General features: G+C 44.7%; 1 protein-coding gene across 2 annotated transcripts in view; it reads left to right on the top strand.

Moving 5' to 3' along the window:
- Nucleotides 1-24,273, top strand: part of LOC138513784 (transmembrane protein 176B-like) — a 116,157-nt gene that overhangs the window by 41,475 nt on the left and 50,409 nt on the right. For both annotated transcript variants that reach the window (XM_069628880.1, XM_069628881.1), the window contains exon 2: nt 23,521-23,760. In XM_069628880.1, coding sequence (XP_069484981.1) covers nt 23,521-23,760 — 240 coding nt within the window. The remainder of the gene's footprint in view (nt 1-23,520; nt 23,761-24,273) is intronic.

The following is a 24,273-nucleotide window of genomic DNA, read 5'->3' as shown; positions in this document are numbered from 1 at the left end:
GTAGAGATAGATATGATATATGATATCAATGAAATGTTCATTTTTTCGATGGAATATGATGGCTCTAGCGATATTGGAGCTGTTTTGTTGATTCAGGTGGGGGTTTATTTGTTTTGACAGTCTTTGATGGTATCGACAAGTCTTTTTAAGATATGCCACCGTGCTTCTGCTCCCAGTGAGGTCTGTAGGTATACGCCTAGAGTCTTCACTTTTTCTGAGACCACTACTGGTGAGTCTTTAATGTAGAAGGTTGCATAAACTGGATCTAGTTTTGCTCTTGCTTGAGGGGATCCGAAAACCATAAATTCAGTTTACCCTCCATTGAGGCACATCCAGTTGGATTTGATCTAGGCCTCAATGGAGTTGTAGACTGAATTGAGCCTATCATTGTCCATGGTGTGGCAGCCAGTTAGTTCTAATACCAATTGCGTATCATCTGCGAAGTTCATGAAGAATATGCCCAAGTTGGTCAGGAGGGTGCAGAGACAACGCATATAGATGTTAAATAGCAGCAGTGAAAAACTGGCTCCTTGAGGGACTCCGCAGTCTACCTGCTGAGAGGCCGATGAGTGGTCGCCCCATTGGATCCTGGAGCTCCTATTACCCAGAAAGGAGGCTATCCATTCAATGGCATCCGGGGAACAGTTGCCTGATTTCTCTAGGGCCTCTCAGAGAATCTGGTGATCTAGCAGATCAAAAGCTGCCGAGAGGTCCAGCAAGATTAGTAGTCCTGATTTGTGTTTGTCCATTACACCTAGCATTTTGGTCTGGGGGTCCAGTAGGGCCGATTCTGTGCCATGGCCCTCTCTGAAACCTGACTGTTGGGAGTGTAGTAAGTTGTTCTGATCGATGTATTTTTGCAGCTGGCCTGTTGCAACCTTATCTAGAATTTTGAGGAGAAAGTTGCAATTCGTGATGGGCCGAAGATTGACTGGGTCCCGTTGGTCTAAGCTGTTTTTTTTTACAAGTGGTGTCACTGTTACTGTTTTGATGGATGTGTGTACCTTGCGGTCTCTAAAGGAGAAGTTAACCATTCTGCACAGAAATGGGTCGAAAAGCTTGGGATTGTCGAGAATCATTTTGGGAGGAATAATGTTTTCGGTACAGGAGGTGCACTTAGTGGATGCAAGGACTTTGGTTATTTATTTTATTGTAGTTTGGGTCAATAGGAACTTGCTCAGTTCTGAATGAGTAGGCTTGGTTTCGTGGTTCGGTTGAAATGAAGTAGGTTGGATGTGGAACATGTTTGGATTTTCTCTCAGGCTTTCATGACTTGGTTATGAAACGCTGTTTGTACCATTTCGCAGTCTCTTTGTGACAGCTGGAATGGAGGAGACGTGGGGGCAGGTTTGTCAACTAATTTGAGGATTTGGAAAAGTTTACCTGTAGAGTTGGCTGCTGAGTTGATTTGGTCATTGAAGTAGCTTTTTTTTGCTAACGTCAGTTTTTCTCTGTATGTCTGATCTAGCTTTTTCCAATTTTTTTTGTTACTACCTGAATGGTCTTTTGACCATTTCCTTTCGCCTTTTCTCTTTGCCTTTTTCAAGCCATTGGTTTCAGTATTGAACCAATGCTGATGGTTTTTATTGGGCCTTACAAGTTTTTGTTTGAGGTGGGCGTATTGGTTGAGAATTCCTGTAAAATGATCATTGTAGTTGGCTATCAGTTTTTCACATGAATCTTCTTAAATTGTGGTATTCACTATGTGAGCGATGCCTTGCTCTAGATGGATTTGTGTAATCTTTTTAAGATTTTTACTTAGGGTTGTGATAAGAGTGTTATTCAATTTTTTTATATTTTCTTTGTTTTCTGTTTACTACCACTTGTAAACATGCAGTAAATCCACAGGACCAAGTGGTGGTAACAGTAATCAAGTTTGGTGGTATTTGACAGATTTACTGCTGAATTACCACCAAACTTTGATCGAGGGTCCATATCTCGTTCACTGTTGATGAAAATTCCTTGCTTGAAAGCCTCTTTTCCTTATCGAAGTTAACTCCAACTGGACCCCTGTGCCTAGAGACCACAGTATGTGCTATCGCTAAATGAATTCCCCTCATACAAATTGCATATTGGATTAGGCTATAGGGCAACCCAGAGGCTGGAGTAGAGCAAGCCAGATTGAAAGATATTTTAGGCTTGGATGCTTGTATGAAGTTGCAATAGTTAGCCTAGGCGAAGAAAACTTTGTATGCCTTGGGCTTTGTGTCCCTGGTGAGTCTCTCATTATGATTGCTATGTATTCCATTAGAGAAGTTAGGGAGATATTTTGGAATGTGAGAAGAGAGGCGATGTTGAGTAATGTGGACAAATGCTCCATGATGCCCTGGTATTAGAAATATAAGCCTTTATGGGCGATTGAGGCTAATGTGCCATTGAGTGTATAAAATGAGAGCCAGAAGCTATTTATGCAGTTTAAACTGGAGGCTAACATCTGTGTGAGAAAAGGCGCTGACCGCCAGACTGCAAATTTGATTATAATTATAATTGTTCTAATATAACACGCTTAATACCAACAAGTGGTTTCTAAGCATGGGATCAGAACCTCTGTTGCGCTGCGTTGGCTTGCTTCCAAGAGAAATGCGTTTCCCCCGAGCTATCCTTCTTCCCCGATAATAATATAATTGAGACTGTGGTGAACTGCTTATTGTTGTGTTCACATTACCACTGATAAAGACGGACATGGCTCCTAGAACTCTTTAGATCAAACAATAATGAAATATGTAAGAAGGCTGTGGAATGGTGCACATTCACTAAAGATATGAGGGTGACAGAAGTGGTGGGCCGTTATCTCACTGCCGGCTGGCACAAAAGGACAAGTGCCTTGCTAAGAAAGAGATAGAGGGACCTGCGAGAAAGGGATGTGGGGTTCTTTAATGGAATCGATAATTGTTACTGCTTGTGTATTACTATGGTTAGTTTTTGGGTTGTGGGCTACCCATTACATGTTAAGCATATATATCAATGATTATATTGTAGTGCATTATACTTTCCGGCTTTTGCTACACAATAAAGCTATAATGATGATGATGAGAGTAACAGATAAAAAAATGAGACAGAGACAAAAAATGATATATGGCAGGGAAAAGGAATATAAGCTAGATGAAGCAATGCCAAGTGGGAGCCAGAGAGAGGGAGATTGTGAATGACTACGGGTTTGAGCCTGAGGAGGTCAGAATTGGATGAAGGATTAGGTCTATTATAATGAAGAAGGACTGTGACAAAGACGGACTAAGGTGAAGGAGAAGGACTGCGATGAAGTACTGTGATGAAGGAGATGGACTGTGATGAAGGACTGCGACAATGGAGAAGTAACATGACAGCGAAGTTGGACTGGTGAAGTACTGTGATGAAGGAGGAGATAATGATGAAGGGATGCGACTATAGAGAAAGTCAAAGAGAAGGAGTGTGATGAAGGACTGTCAAGAAAGAAATGGATTTTGGGGTTGGAGAGGGACAGTGCAAAGGAAGTCTGTAAAAAAGTGAAGGATATGTTATGAAGGAAGAGAACTGTGATGAAGGAGGTAGTATGTGATCAGAAGAAGGACTATGAAAAAGTAGAACTGTGACTAAGAAGTGCTGTGATAAAGGGAGGCTGAAGGAAAAGGGCACTGAGAAAGCAGGAATGTGAAGGACAAAGAGTGTGACAAAGAGAACAGACTGTGAAAAAGTAAAAGTACAAGGACTGTGGTCTACCCATAATGTTTTTAGTGTATATTTCTATGATGATATTGTAGTTTATTATATTCTAATGGTTTTTGCTACATAATAAATTATAAAGATGTTGATGAAAGTAACGGGGGAGCCAGGGAGAGGGAGACATTGGCTGATTGGAAGATCATGCCTGAGGCAGTCAGAATAGGATGAAGGAAAAGGACTATTACAAAGGATTAGGACATTGACAAAGAAGGACTATGGTGATGTACTGCGATGAAAGAGAAGGAAGGTGAAGGACCATGATGAAGGACTGCAATGAAGGTGGCCTATGATGAAGTACGAGGATTATGATAAAGGACCATGATGAAAGAGAAGGGCAAGGACTGTGATCATGGGGAAGGACACTGGTGATTGACAGTTATGAAAGGAATGGACTTTGGGGTAGAAGAAGGACCGTGCAAAATTATAATAAAGGAGAAGTAATGTGATGAAGGAGGAGCATTATAATGAAGGAGATAATATGTGATGAAATGAAGGACTGTGAAAAAGGAGAAGGACTGTAACTAAGTACTAATCAATGAAGAGGAATGTGATAAAGGGCTGCCAAAAGGAGAAGGGCAGGGATGAAGATGGACTGTGACGGACAACGACTGTTACACAGGAGGACTGTGACAAAGGAGAAGGACAGTGATGAAGGATTAACATGAAAGTAATGGACTTTGTAGTAGGAGAAGGAGTTTGACAAAGAATGACTGTGAGGAAGCAGAGGGAATCTAATGAAGGAGGAGAACTATGATAAAGAAGATGGACTGTAATGAAGGATAAGAAGTGTATCTAAGTACTCTTGAAGGAGGACTTATGTAAGGGAAGAATTATGACTAAGGACTATGACAAAGGAGAAGGAATATGGAAAAGGAGAAGGACTATGGCAAAGGACTGTGATGAAGGAGAAGGACTAACAGTGAAGAATGAATGTGACAAATGCCACAGAATATGATGAAGGAGAAGGATTGTGAAAAAGGAATGTGATGAAGAAAAAGGATGGTGATGAAGGGTTGTGATGAAGAAGGACTGTGATGGAGTATACCTATGATGAAGGATGACTGCTATGAAGGAGAAGGACTAGGACAAAGGAGAAGGAGCAGGAAAATGACAAAGAAAAAGGACCAGTGCAAAGCAGAAAATATGTTACTGAGTAATGTAAAAGTATAGTTTGCAGCACATTTTCTGATCATATTATAATGGATCAACCCTTATACAGTGATGAAAAGTGTTGATTTGTTTGCATGTTTTTCTGTTTTCCTACCCCTCTGCAGGTTCAACTCTACAAGCGTTGTGTACTATATATGTTATGTTGTATATGCTGTGTTCTTTTTGGAGATTCTATATTGTTTCTTAGTGGTTATTTTATATGGTTGGGGCATATAAAGAAGGAGTATTGGAATGACACAGGTGAACATTTGGGGATGACAGGAACCATGAGGGAAACTGAGGCAGAGATAGAATATAATCAGTATAAAGGCGTGATCCTGGACACTGTGGTGAATGTGCACCACCTGAGATGGACAACATGTGGTATAATAACATGCGCGGGGTGGGGAGGGCAAGGTCAAATGAGAGCGGCTATGAAGGACCATGAAAAAGAAAACCGACTGTGATGAAGGAATGCGATGAAAGAGTGGACTCTGATGGATGACTTTGATGAAATACAGTACAGTGATGGAGGACTGTGATGAAACTAGTGATGAAGGAGAAGAACTGTGATGAAGAACGAGTGGGATAACGGATAAGGACTGACAAAGGACAAGGACTGTGACAAAAGATAACGACTGTGACTAAGAACTGTGCCAAAAGCAAAGGACGGTGATGGAGAACTATGACAAAGGAGAAGGAATATGGAAAAGGAGAAGGACTATGGCAAAGGACTGTGATGAAGGAGAAGGACTAACAGTGAAGAATGAATGTGACAAATGCCACAGAATATGATGAAGGAGAAGGATTGTGAAAAAGGAATGTGATGAAGAAAAAGGATGGTGATGAAGGGTTGTGATGAAGAAGGACTGTGATGGAGTATACCTATGATGAAGGATGACTGCTATGAAGGAGAAGGACTAGGACAAAGGAGAAGGAGCAGGAAAATGACAAAGAAAAAGGACCAGTGCAAAGCAGAAAATATGTTACTGAGTAATGTAAAAGTATAGTTTGCAGCACATTTTCTGATCATATTATAATGGATCAACCCTTATACAGTGATGAAAAGTGTTGATTTGTTTGCATGTTTTTCTGTTTTCCTACCCCTCTGCAGGTTCAACTCTACAAGCGTTGTGTACTATATATGTTATGTTGTATATGCTGTGTTCTTTTTGGAGATTCTATATTGTTTCTTAGTGGTTATTTTATATGGTTGGGGCATATAAAGAAGGAGTATTGGAATGACACAGGTGAACATTTGGGGATGACAGGAACCATGAGGGAAACTGAGGCAGAGATAGAATATAATCAGTATAAAGGCGTGATCCTGGACACTGTGGTGAATGTGCACCACCTGAGATGGACAACATGTGGTATAATAACATGCGCGGGGTGGGGAGGGCAAGGTCAAATGAGAGCGGCTATGAAGGACCATGAAAAAGAAAACCGACTGTGATGAAGGAATGCGATGAAAGAGTGGACTCTGATGGATGACTTTGATGAAATACAGTACAGTGATGGAGGACTGTGATGAAACTAGTGATGAAGGAGAAGAACTGTGATGAAGAACGAGTGGGATAACGGATAAGGACTGACAAAGGACAAGGACTGTGACAAAAGATAACGACTGTGACTAAGAACTGTGCCAAAAGCAAAGGACGGTGATGGAGAACTATGACAAAGGAGAAGGACTATGGCAAGGAAGGACTGAATACAAAGGACTGTGATGACGGAGAAGGACTTTGGCAAACATGAAGGACTGTGGTGACAGAGAAGTACTGTGACAAAGGACTGATGAAGAAGAACTAAGGATGACTCTGATGATGGAAGACTGTGATGAAGGGGGACTGTGACAGAAGCCTTTGACAAATGACTTTTATTAAGGAGAAAGCTCTGATAATGGATGGTAATGAAGGAGAAGGACTGATGGAAGAGGACTTTGATAAACGAAAAGCAATATGTTGAAGAAGATGGACTGTGATGAAAGAACTGGACTGCAACAAAGGAGAATGATTGTGATGATGGAGAAGGACTGTGACAAAGGACCGATGAAGGAAAAGGGCTCTGATGAAGGAAAATAACTGTGGTAAAGGAGAAGGACTTTGACAAAGGAGACAGTCTGATGGAGATGGAGCGTGACAAAGAAGGACTGTGGCTAAGAAGAGGGACTGTCATTAAAGAAAAGGACTTTGATAAAGTATATGGTCTATGATGGAGGGCTCTGCCAAAGGAAACGAACTGTGATGAAGAAGATGCTCTTTGGTGAAGGAGGGATGTGATGGGGAGAAGGAAGGACTGTGATGAAGAACTGGAATGAAGGGCAAGGACTGTGATGAAGGTTGATTGTGAAAGAGGGAGGCTGTGTCCAAGACAAAGGACTATGATGAAGAACTGTGGCAAAGGAGAGGGACGGTTTTCAGTGAGAACTGTGTAGAAGGAGGAAGAAGGAAACACTGCGATGAAGTAAAAGGACTGAGACAAAGAACTAATAAAGGATAAATGCTTTGATGAAGGACTGTGAAGACAAAATTTAATTAAAGCAAGGAATGTACTGAAACAGGAACATCAGTTAGCGGACAGTAGGTCAGAGGAAGGACTGGAGAATTTCAATTTCTCTCCCATCACAGTAGGGTAACCAGTGGAAATCATGGGGAACATGAAACCCACGTCATGCGCAGAAAATGTTCTTCCCGCACACATTATACTTGATAACAAGGAACAGTTCACACCTATTCCAGTGAGAATTATAAATGCCTCTTTTAAGGAGGGTACAGTACCTAAAGAAATAAAAAAGGTCACAATCACCCCTTTGGTGGAAAAAGTGGGTTTGGATCCTAAGGATCCCGCAAACCTCCGTCCTATCACAAATTCTAACTTTCTGCTCAAAATAATGGACAGAATTGCCACCATGCAACTACAAGAATATGTAGAGCAACAGGAAATATTACACTCACAACAATCAGGTTTCAGGGCCTCCCACAGCACCGAGACCGCAATGTTAGACCTCCAGAACCACATGTTGGGGCTGATGGACAGAGGAAAAACAGGGATTCTGATGTTGGTGGATTTAAGTGCAGCTTTCGACCTGGTCGATCATGAACTGTTAGCAAAGGCCTTGAGAGATAATGTGGATTGTTCCAAAGTAGCTCTAAGGTGGCTAGTTTTATTTCTCACTGACCGACAAGCTAAAGTACATTGGGGGAATCATTTCTCTGACCCCATGGCAATATTATTTGGAGTCCCACAAGGTGCGAGTCGCCCACCTATGTTGTTTAATATTTATATGCGCAGTCTGTGCGACATTCTAGTGAAAGCTGGTGTGTTTTTCACGAATTATGCGGACGGCACGCAGCTGGTCATTGAATTAAAAGGATCATATAACGATGATGGCGAGAAGATTGCATCCGTTTACAGGGTCATAAATAAGTGGAAGCAGAAGAACTGGATGTGCCTCAATGACACAAAAACAGAACTTATGTTATTTGGACACAGCAGCTCTCTCGATAAATTAGGCATGGAGTACGGGACTTTTATGATAAATGATAAATGAAGCCAAAATCGAGGTATCACACCAGGTAAAAACCCTGCGAATGATGGTAAACTCTTCACTGAATGCAGAAGCACAGGTGAACTATCTACTAAAAAATTCAGCTTACCATCTTCGATTAATGAAGGCCTTCAGCCCTTTCCTGGATGAAGGTAATATAGCCACTATAGGCAGGGCGATTGTACTATTTAGATTGGATTATGACAATGGTCTCCTTGTTGGAACAACGACAAAAGATTTAGGGAGATGCCAAGTTTTAGAAAACAATGCCGTAAGGATCATAAAAAAATTAAGAAAGTGTGAACATGTCACCTCAGCTAGACAATCACTACACTGGCTCAGAGTTGAGGAGCGAATAAAGTTCACGACCCTGACTCTCGCCTATCAGTGTCTTTTTGGTAAAGCTCCTAGTTACTTAAAAAAAACGATTGGAATGGTACTCTCCAAAGAGACGGTTAAGATCAGAAGGTAAAGGACTGCTTATAGTGCCTAATTATAAGCTGAAAAGAGGGCTGGGCAAATCGTTTGTGGTGCTTGCACCACAGCTGTGGAACAGTCTTCCTCAAGCTCTAAGACTGGAAGGAAATCACTTAACATTCAGGAAATCACTGAAAACCTTCTTGTTTAAGTGAAGCACCCTTTCATTAGGTTGGACCATATTACCACCCATGAGTTTGACGTGGTAGACACTCCTGTAGCGTAGGATTGACCTTTGTGTGTTCATTGTTTTTTGTTTTGTTCAAAGCGCCGTGATGCCTTCGGGCTGCCGGCGCTATAGAAGTAGACACATAACATAACATAGTGGTAAAGGAGAGGGACTGTGGGGAAGGGGTAGGATTGTGATGAAGGTCTCTGATGAAGGAGAAGGATAGCTTTTCAACATTCTTTTTATTCTCTTTTTCCGTCACATGGCTTTGGGACAAGGTGGCACTTATATGCAAGGCTGCGTATTTATTTTTCCATCTATATTTAATCATGTTTATTTTTTGACCATTTTTGTTTTTTTACTCTCCCGCAATTTGTCAAATAGAAAAGATAATATGTAACCAGTATATTTCTCAGCACTATTTTTAGCAAAACAGCAAATGGTTACTCCTGTCATTGCTGCTGACCTAAGATATATGTTGTTAGCATTTTGAAGAACTGTAATTCTGTTTTTCATACGTTTACACTCTCCATCCTGCCAGTCTGCAATGCGATTAGCCTGCAATCCATGACTGACAGCATAACAAACCCAACAGAAAGACTTGCTTTTCCATTTTTTCCCTTTCCTTTTTTTTATAAATAAATACAGAGAGAAAACAAATTGATTTCTATCTTACTTTTGTGTAAAAATGGGTAAACACGGAAAACAGGGAGCCTTAATTATATTTTCAAAAAACAGCTAGACTGGATGCAAGTACTAAGCTTCACTAGATGAACAGGAAGGAAAAAAAGGTACCTATTTACAGTGTGTGCTTGCACTAATCTGAAGCCTTTTCACACAGTTAGACTTTGGCAATGTTGTCGACTTTCAGCCCACACTGAAAAGAGTTCTTATGATGAAATAAGTTGGCAACTGTTAAGCTGTTGGCTCTTAAACTGAGGGCAGGGACTGCAATGTTAAATGGACATACAGTAAATCATTTCTTACACACACACCCACGCAAACCCATACAAAAGCACGGACACTGTTTCACTGCTATAATAAAAATATAACCATAAGGGAACTTGAACTATACATGTACCTATCTTGCTTTCGTCCCACCCCGTCTACCCCAATGAATTTAATTTCTCATTCTATACTCCTGTTTAACTCTCCCCTTTTGTTATTCTACCATTTCTTTCGCTCCCTGATTATTTTCCTTTTTTCCTCCTTTCTTTTCTCCACTCTTATTTTCCTCTCTCACTCTCTCTGCCGGCCCTTTTCGCTTACCTTTTCCTCCCTCCTACCCTGGTGTTGCGTAGTACGCTATTCATGTGAGCATGCGCGAGCCTCGTTCCAGCTCACGCATGCGCTCGTTTAATAATGGAGGTCCCAGTCGCCAGTTGCAGCCGGGACCCCGTACCAGCAACACGTGTCCCCTGGCTTTTCAACTTGGGGAAGCCCAAAGGCATCACCTGCTGCAGCTGTAGGCCCACTCCATCATCAGCTTGGGGCTTCCGACACTGGGAACCTCTCCCTGTCCAGAGAAGGTTAGTGGGGAACAAACCAAACACCACCATGGGTGAAGAGGATGGAGAAGAGGGGGCCCCCATGCCAGTCCCACGCAGGATGCACAGCACTTTGGCACCCATGCCTGAGTTTAACACTTCAGGCCCGCCGTCCAAACTGGGGCCGAAGTGGGTACTGTGGGTGAAGAAACTGGAGATGTTCTTCAGGGCCTCGGGTGAGACTGCGAAGGTGGCCACGATGGTGTACTCGGCTGGCACAGAGGTCCATCGGATTTTCGACTCGCTAAACCTTCAGGTGGTCACCTATGATGCGGTGAAACAGGCCTTCGAGGATCACTTCCTCCCGATGGCGAATGTCGACTTCGACAGATTTGTGATGTGTGCCGAGAAGCAGCAAGGGGAGGAGTCGCTGGACCAGTTCTGTGCAAGGTTGAGGCGCCTCGTTAGCACCTGCAGGTGGGTGAATGAGGAGGAGATGGTGCGGAACCAGCTAATACAGGGGTGCAGCTCTGGGAAATTGCGGAGGCAAGTGCTTAGAGAACCAGGCCTGACACTGGCACAAATCCTAGACACTGGGTGTGCATATGAACTGGCGGATTCGAGAGGCGTAAAGATGGACATGGCGGTCCATCCTGGGAAGAGTGAGGATGTCTTTGCCATTGGGCGCTCTGCCCCAGGGAGGTCGCGCTGCGGTCCTAAGAGAGCAGACAGTCCCTCTACGTCCAGTAATCCACAGTCCTGCCCATACTGTGGGTACGACCTGCCACATGCTGGGGATTGCCCTGCAAAGACAAGGGTCTGCGGAAGGTGTAGCACGCCAGGACACTACGCGAGAGTGTGTAGGGCCACGACCCCGGTAGCTGCGTCCAGGGGGCCGACAAGATCAGGAGGGGTTAACCACAGACGCTTAAGAAGCGTGTTTACGATCGAGCAAGGGGTGCAGGATTTGGACATTGCCGAGGAGGAGGAAGATGAAAAGGAGATCTTTTTCATCTCTAGCATTGCCACTGGGGCGAAGCAGAGCAGGCAACCGGCATGCACCGTGAACATTGGCGATGTGCCCACTCCCATCTTGATCGACACAGGAGCGTCGGCCTGTGTCCTAGCAGCGGAACACTATGACGCTCTCCCAGGGCCCCCCAATCTGGAAGAGTTCAAAGCTCGGATATACTCTTTTGGTGGGGACACGCCCCTGCCAATTCAGGGAGTCTTTGTAGCCCCCATGTCACATGGGCTGAATGAAATCAAGGCCAGGTTCTTTGTGACTCATGTAATCCCGCACTCCCTGCTGACCTGGGCTGCCTCCGAAGCCCTAGACATTGTGCATTTCACTCTGGCAGTATACCATACAGACATTGATCGCCTGCTGCCTTGGTTTGAAAGCATCTTCCAGGGCGTAGGGAAGTTGCAAGGTGACCCCATTAAAGTCCACATTGATGGATCAGTGAGGCCGACGGCCCTCAAGCACCGAAGAATTCCATTTCATTTGAGGGCGCAGGTGGAAAAGGAACGCCAATCGCTCATCGTCCTGGACATCATTGAGAGGGTGGAGGGCCCAACTCCGTGTGTCTCCCCCATAGTGGTGGCACCGAAGCCCAAGCAACCAGGGGCTGTCCACATCTATGTGGATATGAGACTGCCAAATGCCGCTATTAAGAGGGAGCGTCACCTCACACCTACACTGGACTACATAGTGGGCGAGCTACAGGGGGCGAAAGTCTTTTCCAAGCTCCATCTGAGGTCTGAGTACCACCAGCTGGAACTCCACCCCGAGTCACGGTACATTACTACGTTTATGACCCACGAAGGGCTATATCAGTTTAAAAGACTCCGTTTTGGTGTCTCGTCTGCGGCAGAAGTGTTCCAGAACGTCATCCGTGGAGCACTGGTGGGACTAAAAGGCATCATTAACATGTCTGACGACATTCTTGTCTTTGCCCAGTCAGAGTCTGAACATCTGAAGAGGCTGGAATGAGCATTGGAAGGAGTCAAAAGTTTGGGGCTGACACTACACCAAAAGAAATGTGAGTTTCTTAAGGACCGGATAGAGTTCTTCGGGTTTGTATTACATGCATGAGGCATCTCGCCCGACCCGGAGAAGGTGAGAGACATACGTGAGGCGGCCCCCCCGGCATCACCGGCCGAGATAAGAAGCTTTCTTGGCATGGTGAACTACTGCGGACGGTTCATTCGCGACTTGGCATCACTGTCAGAGCCCTTGCGGGCACTGACTAGGAACGATGTCGCATGGGCATGGACACCCAAGGAGCAAAGAGCATTTGCCGAGATCAAGAATGCTCTGTCGGGTAAGGAAACCATGGCATATTTCATCCCAGACAAGGAGTCGGAGATAGTCGTGGATGCCAGCCCGGTCAGGCTAGGCGCAGTGCTAATGCAAGCTGACTCACAAGGACTCATGCGCCCGATATCGTATACCAGCAAGGCGCTCACAGAAACGGAGAAAAAGTACTCCCAGATTGAGCGGGAGGCCCTAGCCATTCTGTGGGGCTGCAAGCACTTTAGGATATACATCCTAGGCAAGCCTGTTGTGGTAATCACCGACCACAAGCCCCTCATTCCGATCATGGCGGGCGCATCCTCCAAGCCACCTCCACGCATCGAACGGTGGATGCTGTCGCTGATGGAGTACAGTGTCAAACTGCAATATCGCCCGGGCAGCCATAACCCGGAAGACTACTTGTCCAGACATCCAGGGGCCGGGCACCCCCATGACACCGCTGAAGTAGTGGACTGCATTGAGATGGTGCACAATGTGGTGGAGGCGGCCCTGCCGGTGGCCCTGGCACGCCAGGAAATTGCGGATGCTTCAAAAGAGGATGAAATCTTCTTGGTCATCATGGAAGCGATGGACAGCGGCGAATGGAGGGAAGTGCTCGCCAACAACGCCAGACGAGAGGCCAGAGCTCAGAAGGACCTTCAAATGCTGGGGAAGGAGCGCAAGGAGCTCTCGGTAACTGAGGACAGCCTTCTGTTGCGAGGCCGCCAGATCGTCATCCCGCAAACCTTGGTGTCCAAGGTGCTACATTTGGCGCACAAGGGACATCAAGGCGCCGCCAAGACCAAGGCGTGCCTAAGACTGAAGGTGTGGTTCCCTGACCTGGAGCAAAGAGCGGACGAATTTGTGCTCACATGCATTCCATGCCAGGCGGCCAGTACGGCGGAGAGGGGACCACCCATCGGAGCCATGGAAAGGAGTGAGCAGTCGTGGGGCACTGTGCATGCCGACTTTGGCTCCACGGGTCGAGGCCTGTACTTTCTAGCAGTTTGGACCAGTGGTCACGGTATCCAGAGGTCGAGCTGGTAGAGTCTACGGCCAGCGACCACACCATCTTGGCACTGGAGAAGATGTTTGCCACCCACAGGTTCCCCACAGTGATATGCTCGAACAATGGCCCGCCGATCCAAGGGCAGCAGTTTGCCAGGTACTGTGAGGAGAGAGGAATCAAACATCGGAAAGTCACCCCGCTCTGGCCCAGGGTGAACGGAGAGGCCGAGCGCTTCATGCGTACACTCAACAAGATCTTCCGAATCTCGCTGGATGGGGGAGGGGAACTGCGTCAGAACCTCTTTGATTTCCTGCGAGAGTATCGGACAACCCCCATCAGTCCACCAGGGTTGCGCCGGCCGAAGCACTGTTTAACCGATGCCCCAGAGGTAGAAGGGCGACAACCCGGGGTGATTGACAACAACCGCGTAAGCCAAGAGCGCAGGGTCTAGAATGAAAGGGAAAGTGCCCGCCGGAACCTGCAGGAGAAGATGATCGAAGTAGGGGACACTGTACTGGTCCGAAATAGGCATCCGGAAGGGAAGTTATCCCTCACGTATGAGGCCCAGCCACTAGGAGTGACACATGTCAAGGGATTGATGGTCACGGTGGCCAATGAGAGGGGGACGATCAAGAGGAACATATCCTACTTCAAGAGGATCGAGGCCGGCCCGCAGGAGGCCCCACCAGGAGCGCCGCCAGAGGCATCCTCCCCAGGGCCACGACCAGCGGCACCGCCGGTGACGGAGGGCCTCCAGAGGTCCTGGGGACACCAAGACCACCTCGAGAGGACGGCAGAGGTACCCGAGCTGGGAAGGGCGCCAACGTCCATCGAGGTTCCAAGACTTCATCATGGACCCGGTCTCGTAGGAGGTCGAGAACTGTTCCCGTGCACCAAGGTTTTGTTTGTTATAGTTATGGTTTAAACATGTTCATTGTTTGGGGAAAAAGGAGGGATGTTGCGTAGTACGCTATTCATGTGAGCATGCGCGAGCCTCGTTCCGGCTCGCGCATACGCTTGTTTAATAAGAGGTCCTGGTCGCCAGTTGCAGCCGGGACCCCGTACCAGCAACACATGTCCCGTGTCTGTCTGTGTCTGACTGTGCATGTGTGTGCTTTTGTGCGCGGGGGCCCCAGAGGTCACACGCTGCATCCAACACCTGGTATTTGAACCATTGTTCCTCTCGCAGGTAGGTCCTCTTATCAACAATCTTTATTGCGTTTGCTCTGTTGAAACATGTTCATTGTGCAGGCCCATTCTGTCTAAAGTCCAGATCTCTTCTTCCTGTTGCTTCATCACAAAGCCAATACTGCTCCCTCTTCATTTAACCCCATTGTTTGCAGCCCTTAGTAGTCACATCACGCCATAACCTGAGGTGGAGCTTGCAGCATTGCAAACACCAATAAAAGATGCAGTCACTTAAGCAAGGTGTTGTCAATAACAGAAATACCAGTTTGTGTACCTGTGGATATTGAAAGTATTTTTAACAAAGAACACTTGAACAAGCGCAACTTCCTTCATCTCCGTGCCACTGCACATTTGTTCAAAGAAGGAAAATAGGGGCCATTTTCTGGGCTGATGGAAGTCCGTCCTTTCTGTTACTGCCTCCTGTCGGAGGACCAGGTCGTGCAGTGTTTCCTTGGTGGCTTAAAGAATGCAGTCCATTGTCGTAGATTGAAGCCTATTTTAATGGGCACTTGTGCACCACATTCTGGTCAGTGTAGATCTGAATAGGGTATGGTGTCAGTGCTGGATACCTTCCGCTTCAGTTATTTTCTTTTTTTAACATTTAACATTTTTATTGTCAAGTTAAAGCCAAGAACCTGCCCGAAATAAGACTTACTTAGATTGCAATGTTTTTAAAGTATGACTTCCAGTTGTAGAGCTTCAGAACTGTTTTTTAAAATGGCTCATAAAAATGTGTTTCCCAAGGAACTGTCTGACTGAGTCCCTGCCACCACTTGTCGCGGCAAATTTTGTACTACCACACACGCAAAGGCTGACCAGCCTTCTCCTCTGTTCTCAGACTTGAGGAATCTACCTAATTCCTTGCCTAAACTGAATTAGGTGTTTTAATAAGAACATTATTTACTGTCATGATTTTGAGCGTGGAAGAGTATTAAAGAAATGACATGCCTTTGCACATTTTTAGGCATGTCATTTTCTGACTAAATTCTCAAAAACTTAACAGACGCTCTAGACATGTCACTGGTAAGTAACCTTGTGGACCTTTCTCGAAGGAGCATGCTTCTACTCACGTTATTCAGGCCCTTAACTTGGACAGTGTCTTTTACCAGCATAGAAGACCAGCCAGACAGGCAGTTATTGTCTCATAACATTGGAATGTTTTCAGGCTATTCTAAACAATGGGTCAGCAGAGGGCATTAACCACTGTTATAAAGCTTGATGTTTCCCTCTGAATATTTCGGCTGAATGCTCAGTGTCTCCCTCAGCCAACATACCATCAGGGAAATGCTTGCTGCAAGGTGATGAGCACCTTCTCCAACTGTTGTATTGGTTTATAAACAATGTGTATCCTGTTTTTGTGACTTCGCCATATTGTAATGGTATTACAGCCCTGCTGGAGAGGGCTGTGACAGGTGTTATCTACCCTTACCCTCGTTATGTGCCTGAGGCAAAATGTGGGCCAATAATAACTGTTATAGGTCTCTCCGGCAGGGCGTAATTCCTCAAAAACACCTGCAATACAAGAGCCCTAACGTGTGATGTAATGTGTGAATGAGGGTTAGTGTCACACTATTGGAATTTATTATGAGCAATGCTCTGCTTTGTTGGCCTGTTCTCATGGCCTTAACTGTTTATGGAGGCCACTGTTGAACATAAGGGTCTGTGTATTTGGCTATACCAAAATGCATGATGTTGTGTATTAATATGTATTGGTGTACTCTAACTTTATTGTGTATACATTCATGTTGTCTTATCTTGCGCGTTCCCTCTTCAGAATACCTAGCAAGGTGGAGACAGTGCAAGAGATGAATGTTGTGTACATTTTTAAATTGAAGATAATATAGGGACATTATACTACACCCAACCTATCCTGGGATGAGGTATAAGGTTGTAAGATCAATAGCCTATGGTGAATCTGAAACCTGCATACGCCTAGCTCACTAAGTGACACTGCACCACTGGGACAGTGAGCCTCCCAGGCCTGCATGACAAGCACCCTGACATTCATTCCGGCATACTTTAGAAGCAACCTGGCATAGTTAGGCAACCACGTTTTGTTTTGAGAACAAATCCTAATGAAAGCCATACCTACACTGTCTTTTGGCAAAATCACTCTCTTGTCTGTTGAGTGCCATTGCCATAATGTCTGGCGAGGATCTTATATATACTGCACGATGGGGCAGATATCTGCACATGCTACCTGTTTGGGTAATTTCATCGCTGCCTGGTGGAGGACTATCCTGCCTGGCTTGATGCCTATATTGTCCAAAGAGGACCATTGCTATTGTTTCTCCTGAGGGTAATTCCTCCAGTGTCTAATAAGTCCTTTAAATAGTGTTTAAATGCTTGGGGTGGGTGTGTCGTATATTAGTTGTTTCCTATTGCACCTGATTTGGGTCATCCATACATTTTCAAACTGATGTCATAGGTATGTTCATTTTCTATAGTACCCGATGGGTCCAATCCTTAAGTGTTGAATGGGGGGTCATTGACGGTCCACTTTCTGTAATGCATAAAGGAAATACTTATTGGGTGGGGTGGTATAACTATATTTCTTGCTTGAGGGAATGTTTGTCGGGAAGACCAGGAAATATGGTAGTGGAGACTGCAGTGGGTTCGCCATGGACTCTGAGGAGTGTTCGAGTCTTGGGATATACTAATAACCCACCATGAACAAATGTGATTTCTATGCCTTTCCCTGGTAATAGGTGCTCATGTCTCATCAAGTTGGTGTAAATGATGGTTTGTCTGCTGCCTGAGATTTGTAGTGGTAGTATTTTTTAATACACAAATAATCACACCTCTGCTACACGATGGGAGTAGTCAAAGCGATACTTCATTAAGGGCATCCTAACTAAGCCTCCTTTGGGAGCCATCCACAATTAGCCCACGGTGTGCCTTAGAACCTCTGGGAACAATTGCCCAAAACATTTCCCAAATCATTTCCCAATGATCCAATATGGCTACGAATCCAGAACTCACTTTATCTGGTTGATCCTCCTGGAAATGTACTCATCCCCATAAACCTGCATTGTACATAGTCTCTGAAAGACAATGGTAGCATCTGCTCCAGACACACAGGTGGGTCTCTGAATGTATTTTAAATTACAAACACTTCTTTCAATGAATAAGGACTTAAAATAACCTCCTGAACACATGACCCATACCATAGGCTAGATTGAGTGTCTATCCTACCACTATGCAGGTTTGACCATGATCAAAATGCCTTAAGATTATACAAATATTAAATGCAGAACTATTATTACAGTAGTTTGGAAGTTCCCTGAACACCACCATGTATTTATTCACCTGCAGCCATGCTTTAACCAACCTGCAATTGTCTCCCTAAAAAATTGGCCTCTGTTTCTGGGCGCTGTCTTCATGAACATGAAATGCACACTCTGTCTCTCTTCCATGGGAAAGAAAGCAATCCTGCTCACAAAAAGATTGACACCGATAAGGTCAGATTGGAACCGTGTGATCATGACAACTTCCCTCCTGATTCATCCATGCACAAGAAGAATAAAACGGCACTTCCGGAATGGAGTAGGGGATTGAAGATAGAGAAAACATGGTCACATGGTCAAAATACGACATGACCCTTGTGCTGACAGGAAGGTGGGGATGTGCCAGTTAACAGGCTGGGATTCCAAGGGTACATAGAGGGGTAAACTTTCAGACATCAACATGAGATTGAGTAGAACTTGCTTACAAACACTACCAATCCATTTCTGCCAAGTGGTTTTTCGCAATAACCATTTTATGCAATCCGGTTTTTGAAAATGAAAGCAAATGCACATTTGCTGTCAGGTTTCAGCACTCCCGCAAAGTATCATTATGCTCAAGTTCTCCTCAGATTTTGACAACTTTGTGGCACATATAAAGTCATCTCTAGTTGTTTCTGCAGGAAAGGAGTTAGCTGAGAGAAGAGTACTTGATCCCAAAATCCGTATCTGATTGATAAGGTGGGTCTCAAGGGACTCAAGGGACTCATATTTCGATAATGCCATACGCAGTCTGTGTGCCATGGTGCTGGGAGCCCGGGTAACAAAAGGTCACGCACTATTGTGCGCCATGCTGTGTCCCAGGCTTCCGGCACGGCGGCACACAGAGCGCTCAAGGAGGAGAGGAGCAGGCAGCAAGGGGCCTGAGCCTGCATCAAGTGGTCCTAAGTGAAAATATCTTTTTAAAAAGATCTTTTCAATTAAAGACCGATTTAGAAAGACTGCTCCGTGACCGCATGGAGTGGTATTTCTAAATCCTACTGTGACACCCCTGCCGGACCCGGAAGCGCAGAAACAATGGGGGGATCGGGGGATGAAACCTTCTGAATATGTGAAAAAAAAAAAAGAAAAAAAGGAAACCGCATTTTAAAGGTCTCAAGGGAAAAAGACCTTCACAATGCAGGTTTTCCAATCAAAACAAAAGAAAATCGGTCAAAGTAAAACGGTCTTTTTCTCTTGAGGCCTTTAATAAAAGGTCTTTTCCCATAGAACCCATCAGGTAAGTGGGAGAGGGTGTGGGGGCAGCTGAGGGTTCGGAGGGGACCCCCGACATGGACCGGGAGAGGGACGTGCACAAAAGGTTGAACCTGCAGAATTGCGGCCTTTTGTGCTGCAATCGCGGGTGCGACCGCTTGTGCGCGACCCATATAGCGAGAACAGATAATGTTTATGGTAATAGTAAAATAACTCAATAAGCTCCTGCCAGTCGCAGGAGACCATTACATGCATATTCGTGTCATGCGTTTTGTTGAAAATCCATTTAATTGCCTACCACCTGTGCCTCATTAGACTTTACAGCCAACACACTTTATTTTTCTCATGACCTATTCTCCTCCCATTGCCAGTCTTGACAGCGCAGCCTCTACAATTTCTTTCAGACAATAGTTAACCATAATATTCTTAGATCTGACCTAAAATCTCCCAGATTATATTGTATTGCCTTTTAGTTGCTGCGAGAAGGCTGGATTTTTGATTCTTTTACCAAGGCCAGCATATTTAAGACACATTTAGGAAATGGCTAAGGCCTTCTTTTCTTGATGCAAAAGCACAATGAAAGTAACAACGTCAGTTCTCCCTAATACTCCACCTCCAGTTTATTTACTGTAAAGTGTGAACATTTAAGTAGAATTGGATGGCTTGGATTTTGTCTGAAAGGAATTTTATTTGTAGCAAATAAGTTTGATTTTTTTAAAGAATCCTTTCAGATGGCATGAAGGTCTATGATTGCTGTTTGCATGTAGAAGCCCAATCAGGTAGCATATCCTATTCTCAAGAACTAAAAGTTGTTTGATTGAAGGGGCAGACTGTTGGCTGATGAACCTATTACTCTCCCCCTATTCCATTTTTGGAAGCAAATACTTTGTATTGTATTTTATTTATATAGCGCGCCTAGCCCTAGGGCATCTGGGCACATTTCTTGAGGTTACATAGTTACAAAGTTACATAGACATTATTATGCATATTTTGACATTTACGTGGACAAATATACAATTGCATAGGAAATTTACATGATTACAAGTATTTACGTCATGAATCATAATACAGGCAAATGTACAAGCGAGGGTTAGTCTTCGTTCAGGATAAGCCAGGATTTCACAGACTTTCGGAATTTGAGATAGGAAGGAAGGTTTGTCTCTGAATACCAGGAGTATCTACTTCAAGTAGCTGATCCCAGAAGTGCCTGGCCTTGAATCTGTTTTTACTGGTTGATTTTCACATGCGTTTCATAACAAATACAGCCCTGGACCTAGTCATACGTTATCCTCCGAATCACACAACGTGACCTGAAACCGCACGCCACAGGCTGGAGGGAATTTGGGGACCTGCAAGATTGTGTGGTGCAATGTATTTTGTAACATTCAGTCTTTGGTGATCTTGCTTGGACGTAGACTTTACAGATGTAAAGGTGCCAGGATACATCTTTAGTCTAGAACTCAACACACATTTCTATGGCCTAGGAACTGAATTTGTAATGAAGTCTCAGGATACCGCTCAGTCGAACCTGCGCCAACTATAGAAAATGGTTTGGATAGGGCCTCATTATGAGTTTTCCGGTATCTCGCAGGTAATTCCAGTGGGATACCGCCAAACGGACCCTACCGTTACCGGCGCCTGATATCCCGGTATTACTGGGATATTCTAGGTGCCGGCAATGGCAGGAAATCCCCTTTTCCAGATTTACCAGCAGCCGAGGGCTGGAAGTAAATCTGTGCCCCCACCAGCAAACGTGTATTTCCTCGGGACAGTAGAAATGCTGGTGCCTGAATTACCAGCAATTTTACCCACATGTTTTCCATACTGGGGAAACTGTAATGAGGCCCATAGCATGGCAAGTATCAGTGCCTGAAAATATGATTTTCCTTCCATTGTGCACCAAGATTTCTACTCAGATTTAGCTACGGGTCTTGCTTACTGAAGTCCTGATGAGCCTCTTAGGGGTAAGGCTTTCGATGGCAATTTAAATTGGGCAGGGCGAAAGGTGACTGATCATTTGCCCATCCGTGCATTCCTCCAGATCAGCAAGCACCATGAACAAGACATGGGAGGGGCTAAGGAGCAGCTGTGTCACACTCCTCTTTTTGCCTTAAACCTTTGAGTCAACATGCTACCGTGTCTCACAGCTGTGGAGATGTCAGTATGCACTATAAGGATTAATTGAGATGCAAGTGTTTACCGCAAACACTGACCTGTGGGCCAACAGAAGATTTGGATTTACAAAGTTAAGCTCCTGTCCCTTATCTAGTAGTGGAAAGTATAGGTGCCAACTTCTTACCAAAACATACATCCCCACATGTTTTTTCAATACCATTGCATGGTGGATTCTGAAGTAGCTTGTCCTGGACCATGTGTGCCAGGTCTCTGCCCAATCCAGGATTCTGATTCCAATCCTCTATGTATACTTTGTTCACGCTATTTTCATAATGGCATAGGATAATAATAATCAGAAATTAACCTTTTCTGAATGGTTGAATATTATATTCTGCGATGACAGGAGGGTGGCACTCTTTCAGAGCAAGCAATTGCCTAATTGACTGAGGCCAACAGGGGGACCCTCACTCTGGATTTCCGATAAAGAAATCCAAAGCTTAAATTGACAGTACCAGACTTCCCATCTATACTTGTGTTGGCACACCAGACTAATTTGTCCACCATTGGCATGGAGGGAACTTCATTAGAGATTTTCAGTGAGTTTGTTTAAATGACAGGTTCATACAGAACTGTTTTATTCACTGAGTTGGAGTTATTGCCCAATTTTCCAGAACAAGGACAGATCTTTATCACCAGCCGCCTTAAATCACAACTCCCATTGGTTTACTGTCTAGCCCTACCGCTCTGCTTTTGATATTTGTTCATGTAGTCAACGTCCATCCGATGATTTACTTCCAGCTGCTTATTGTATCAAAGTTGGATTCTTCAAAAGGGTCATCCATCCACCGTAAACAATTGTTTATCACAAAATGAGGAAGGGCCCCACTTAACGTGATGAGGGGCCCCTGATATTCCCATCACACAGATACATTTAAAGGCCATGGGCAATATGTGTGCATCCTAAACAGTGGGAGGCTTGTTGCATGGCAGGGGGCCGGGGGTGTCCATTAAGCAACCCACAAACCATGGGTTCAAAGGATCAGGGAAAGGCCATCTAAAGATTAATCTATATACTCCAAAAATACAGTATAACTCACAGTTCTGTTCATAGTGTATCTAATGGGGGCAAACAGTAAGAGGGTTTAAACACAAGTGCAAAATAAGCTTGAAACTCAACACTGTTGATGGATTTTAAACTGAGCCTCATCCCAAATCTTCTCTTTTTAACTTGAACAATTTTAATCCATGGCTTTTGTTGGGATTACATTTCATGTTACTGGTTCAAATGTACTCTGATACAACATCCAATTAGGTCACAGTTCGAATGGAGGACAATCCCCAAACTCTTAGTAACCAGAATACAACCGATCTGCATGCAGACAAAGGCTATATCGGGAGAGCGCCCAGACATAAAATAGATATTAAAAGACAAAAAACATTGGGCTAAAAACTGAAATTTAAAAAAAAACAACCAAAAAGAGTTTTTAGGCCTTCCAAAACCCTAGACATGTTCTACATTTTGAAGAACAGAATATGTTTCTCCAGATCTCACGATGGGTGGAAAATAGCTCTGAGCTAAAACACATATTTTTTAATGTGCTTTGAGATTTCAAATAGGGTTTTCCAGCCACATATTGGGGATGTGGCCTTCGATGCATGCGTGTGTCAGTGGACCTGCATGGCAGCTGGGCAAATGATTTGTGATGATAAAAAGGAAGTCAGTTGTGGAGCAGAGCAGGCCTCCTGGGAGCCAGCAGAAGGATGTTCACTGGAAGCGAGATAGCCAGAGGCAGGAGAGATTTTAGTAAATACCAGGTCACAAGGTCATTTCATCACCAGTGAACTTGGTTTGGCTTCAATGACATGCTGATCTCTATTCCTTTCTTCTTCCCTTTCTTTACAGGTGAACATCATGTCCTCCAATGTTGTTAGAGTGAACAGGGTTGAAGTGACCAGCGATGGCTCAAAGCCGACCATGATCAACATCAACCTCAACCAGCCAGCACCCCCATCCTGCTTCCAGGATATGTTAAATCATCTGGGGACGTCAATGAAACCACTGGGGGACGGTGAGCACTCCTCCCCGAGGACCAACGTGCCATCATCTGTGAGCATTTTTGCACAAGCCAAGCATGGACTGGAGGTACATACTTCATTAACATCAGACTTGGAGTGGAAGAAGGGGATTGATGCAGCCAGAAGAGAACAGGGGTGATGGAAACATCGCAGATGGTATATTATGGAGCTGGGAAAGAGGGGCGGATCAGGCTATGAAAAGTGAACATTTAGTTAGTCATGATATTCGGGGTTGGGGAAGCCCATGTGACAGCTGCGGGAGTCAGGGGTGATTTGGGGGATTGAGCCAAAGATAAGTGAAAGTGAAACGATCTGACCAGGCCTGGTGATAGAATAGTGATGCAGCTAAAGCCGTAGGGTAAGTGGTGGCAGAAGGGTGCATGGGGAAATGTACTGGCTTTAGAAGGCTGATTGAGTCATGGGAAGCAGGGCATACCGAAGTCATGGAAGAGGACAAAATGGACTAGAAGATGCAAGGTGGGGGTGACGTGGCAGGCGATGGAGGGAAAATGGGTTATGATAGGAGAAAGAGTGATGGAGAAAATGGGGGCATGGGCTGATGGAGAGAGGTGGAGCGACA

This window comes from Ambystoma mexicanum, chromosome 12 (genome assembly GCF_040938575.1).
Source record: "Ambystoma mexicanum isolate Mex_15411 chromosome 12, UKY_AmexF1_1, whole genome shotgun sequence".
NCBI lineage: Eukaryota > Metazoa > Chordata > Amphibia > Caudata > Ambystomatidae > Ambystoma > Ambystoma mexicanum.
Note: the sequence above shows the minus strand (reverse complement) of the source record. Positions and strands in the feature narration are given on the sequence as shown.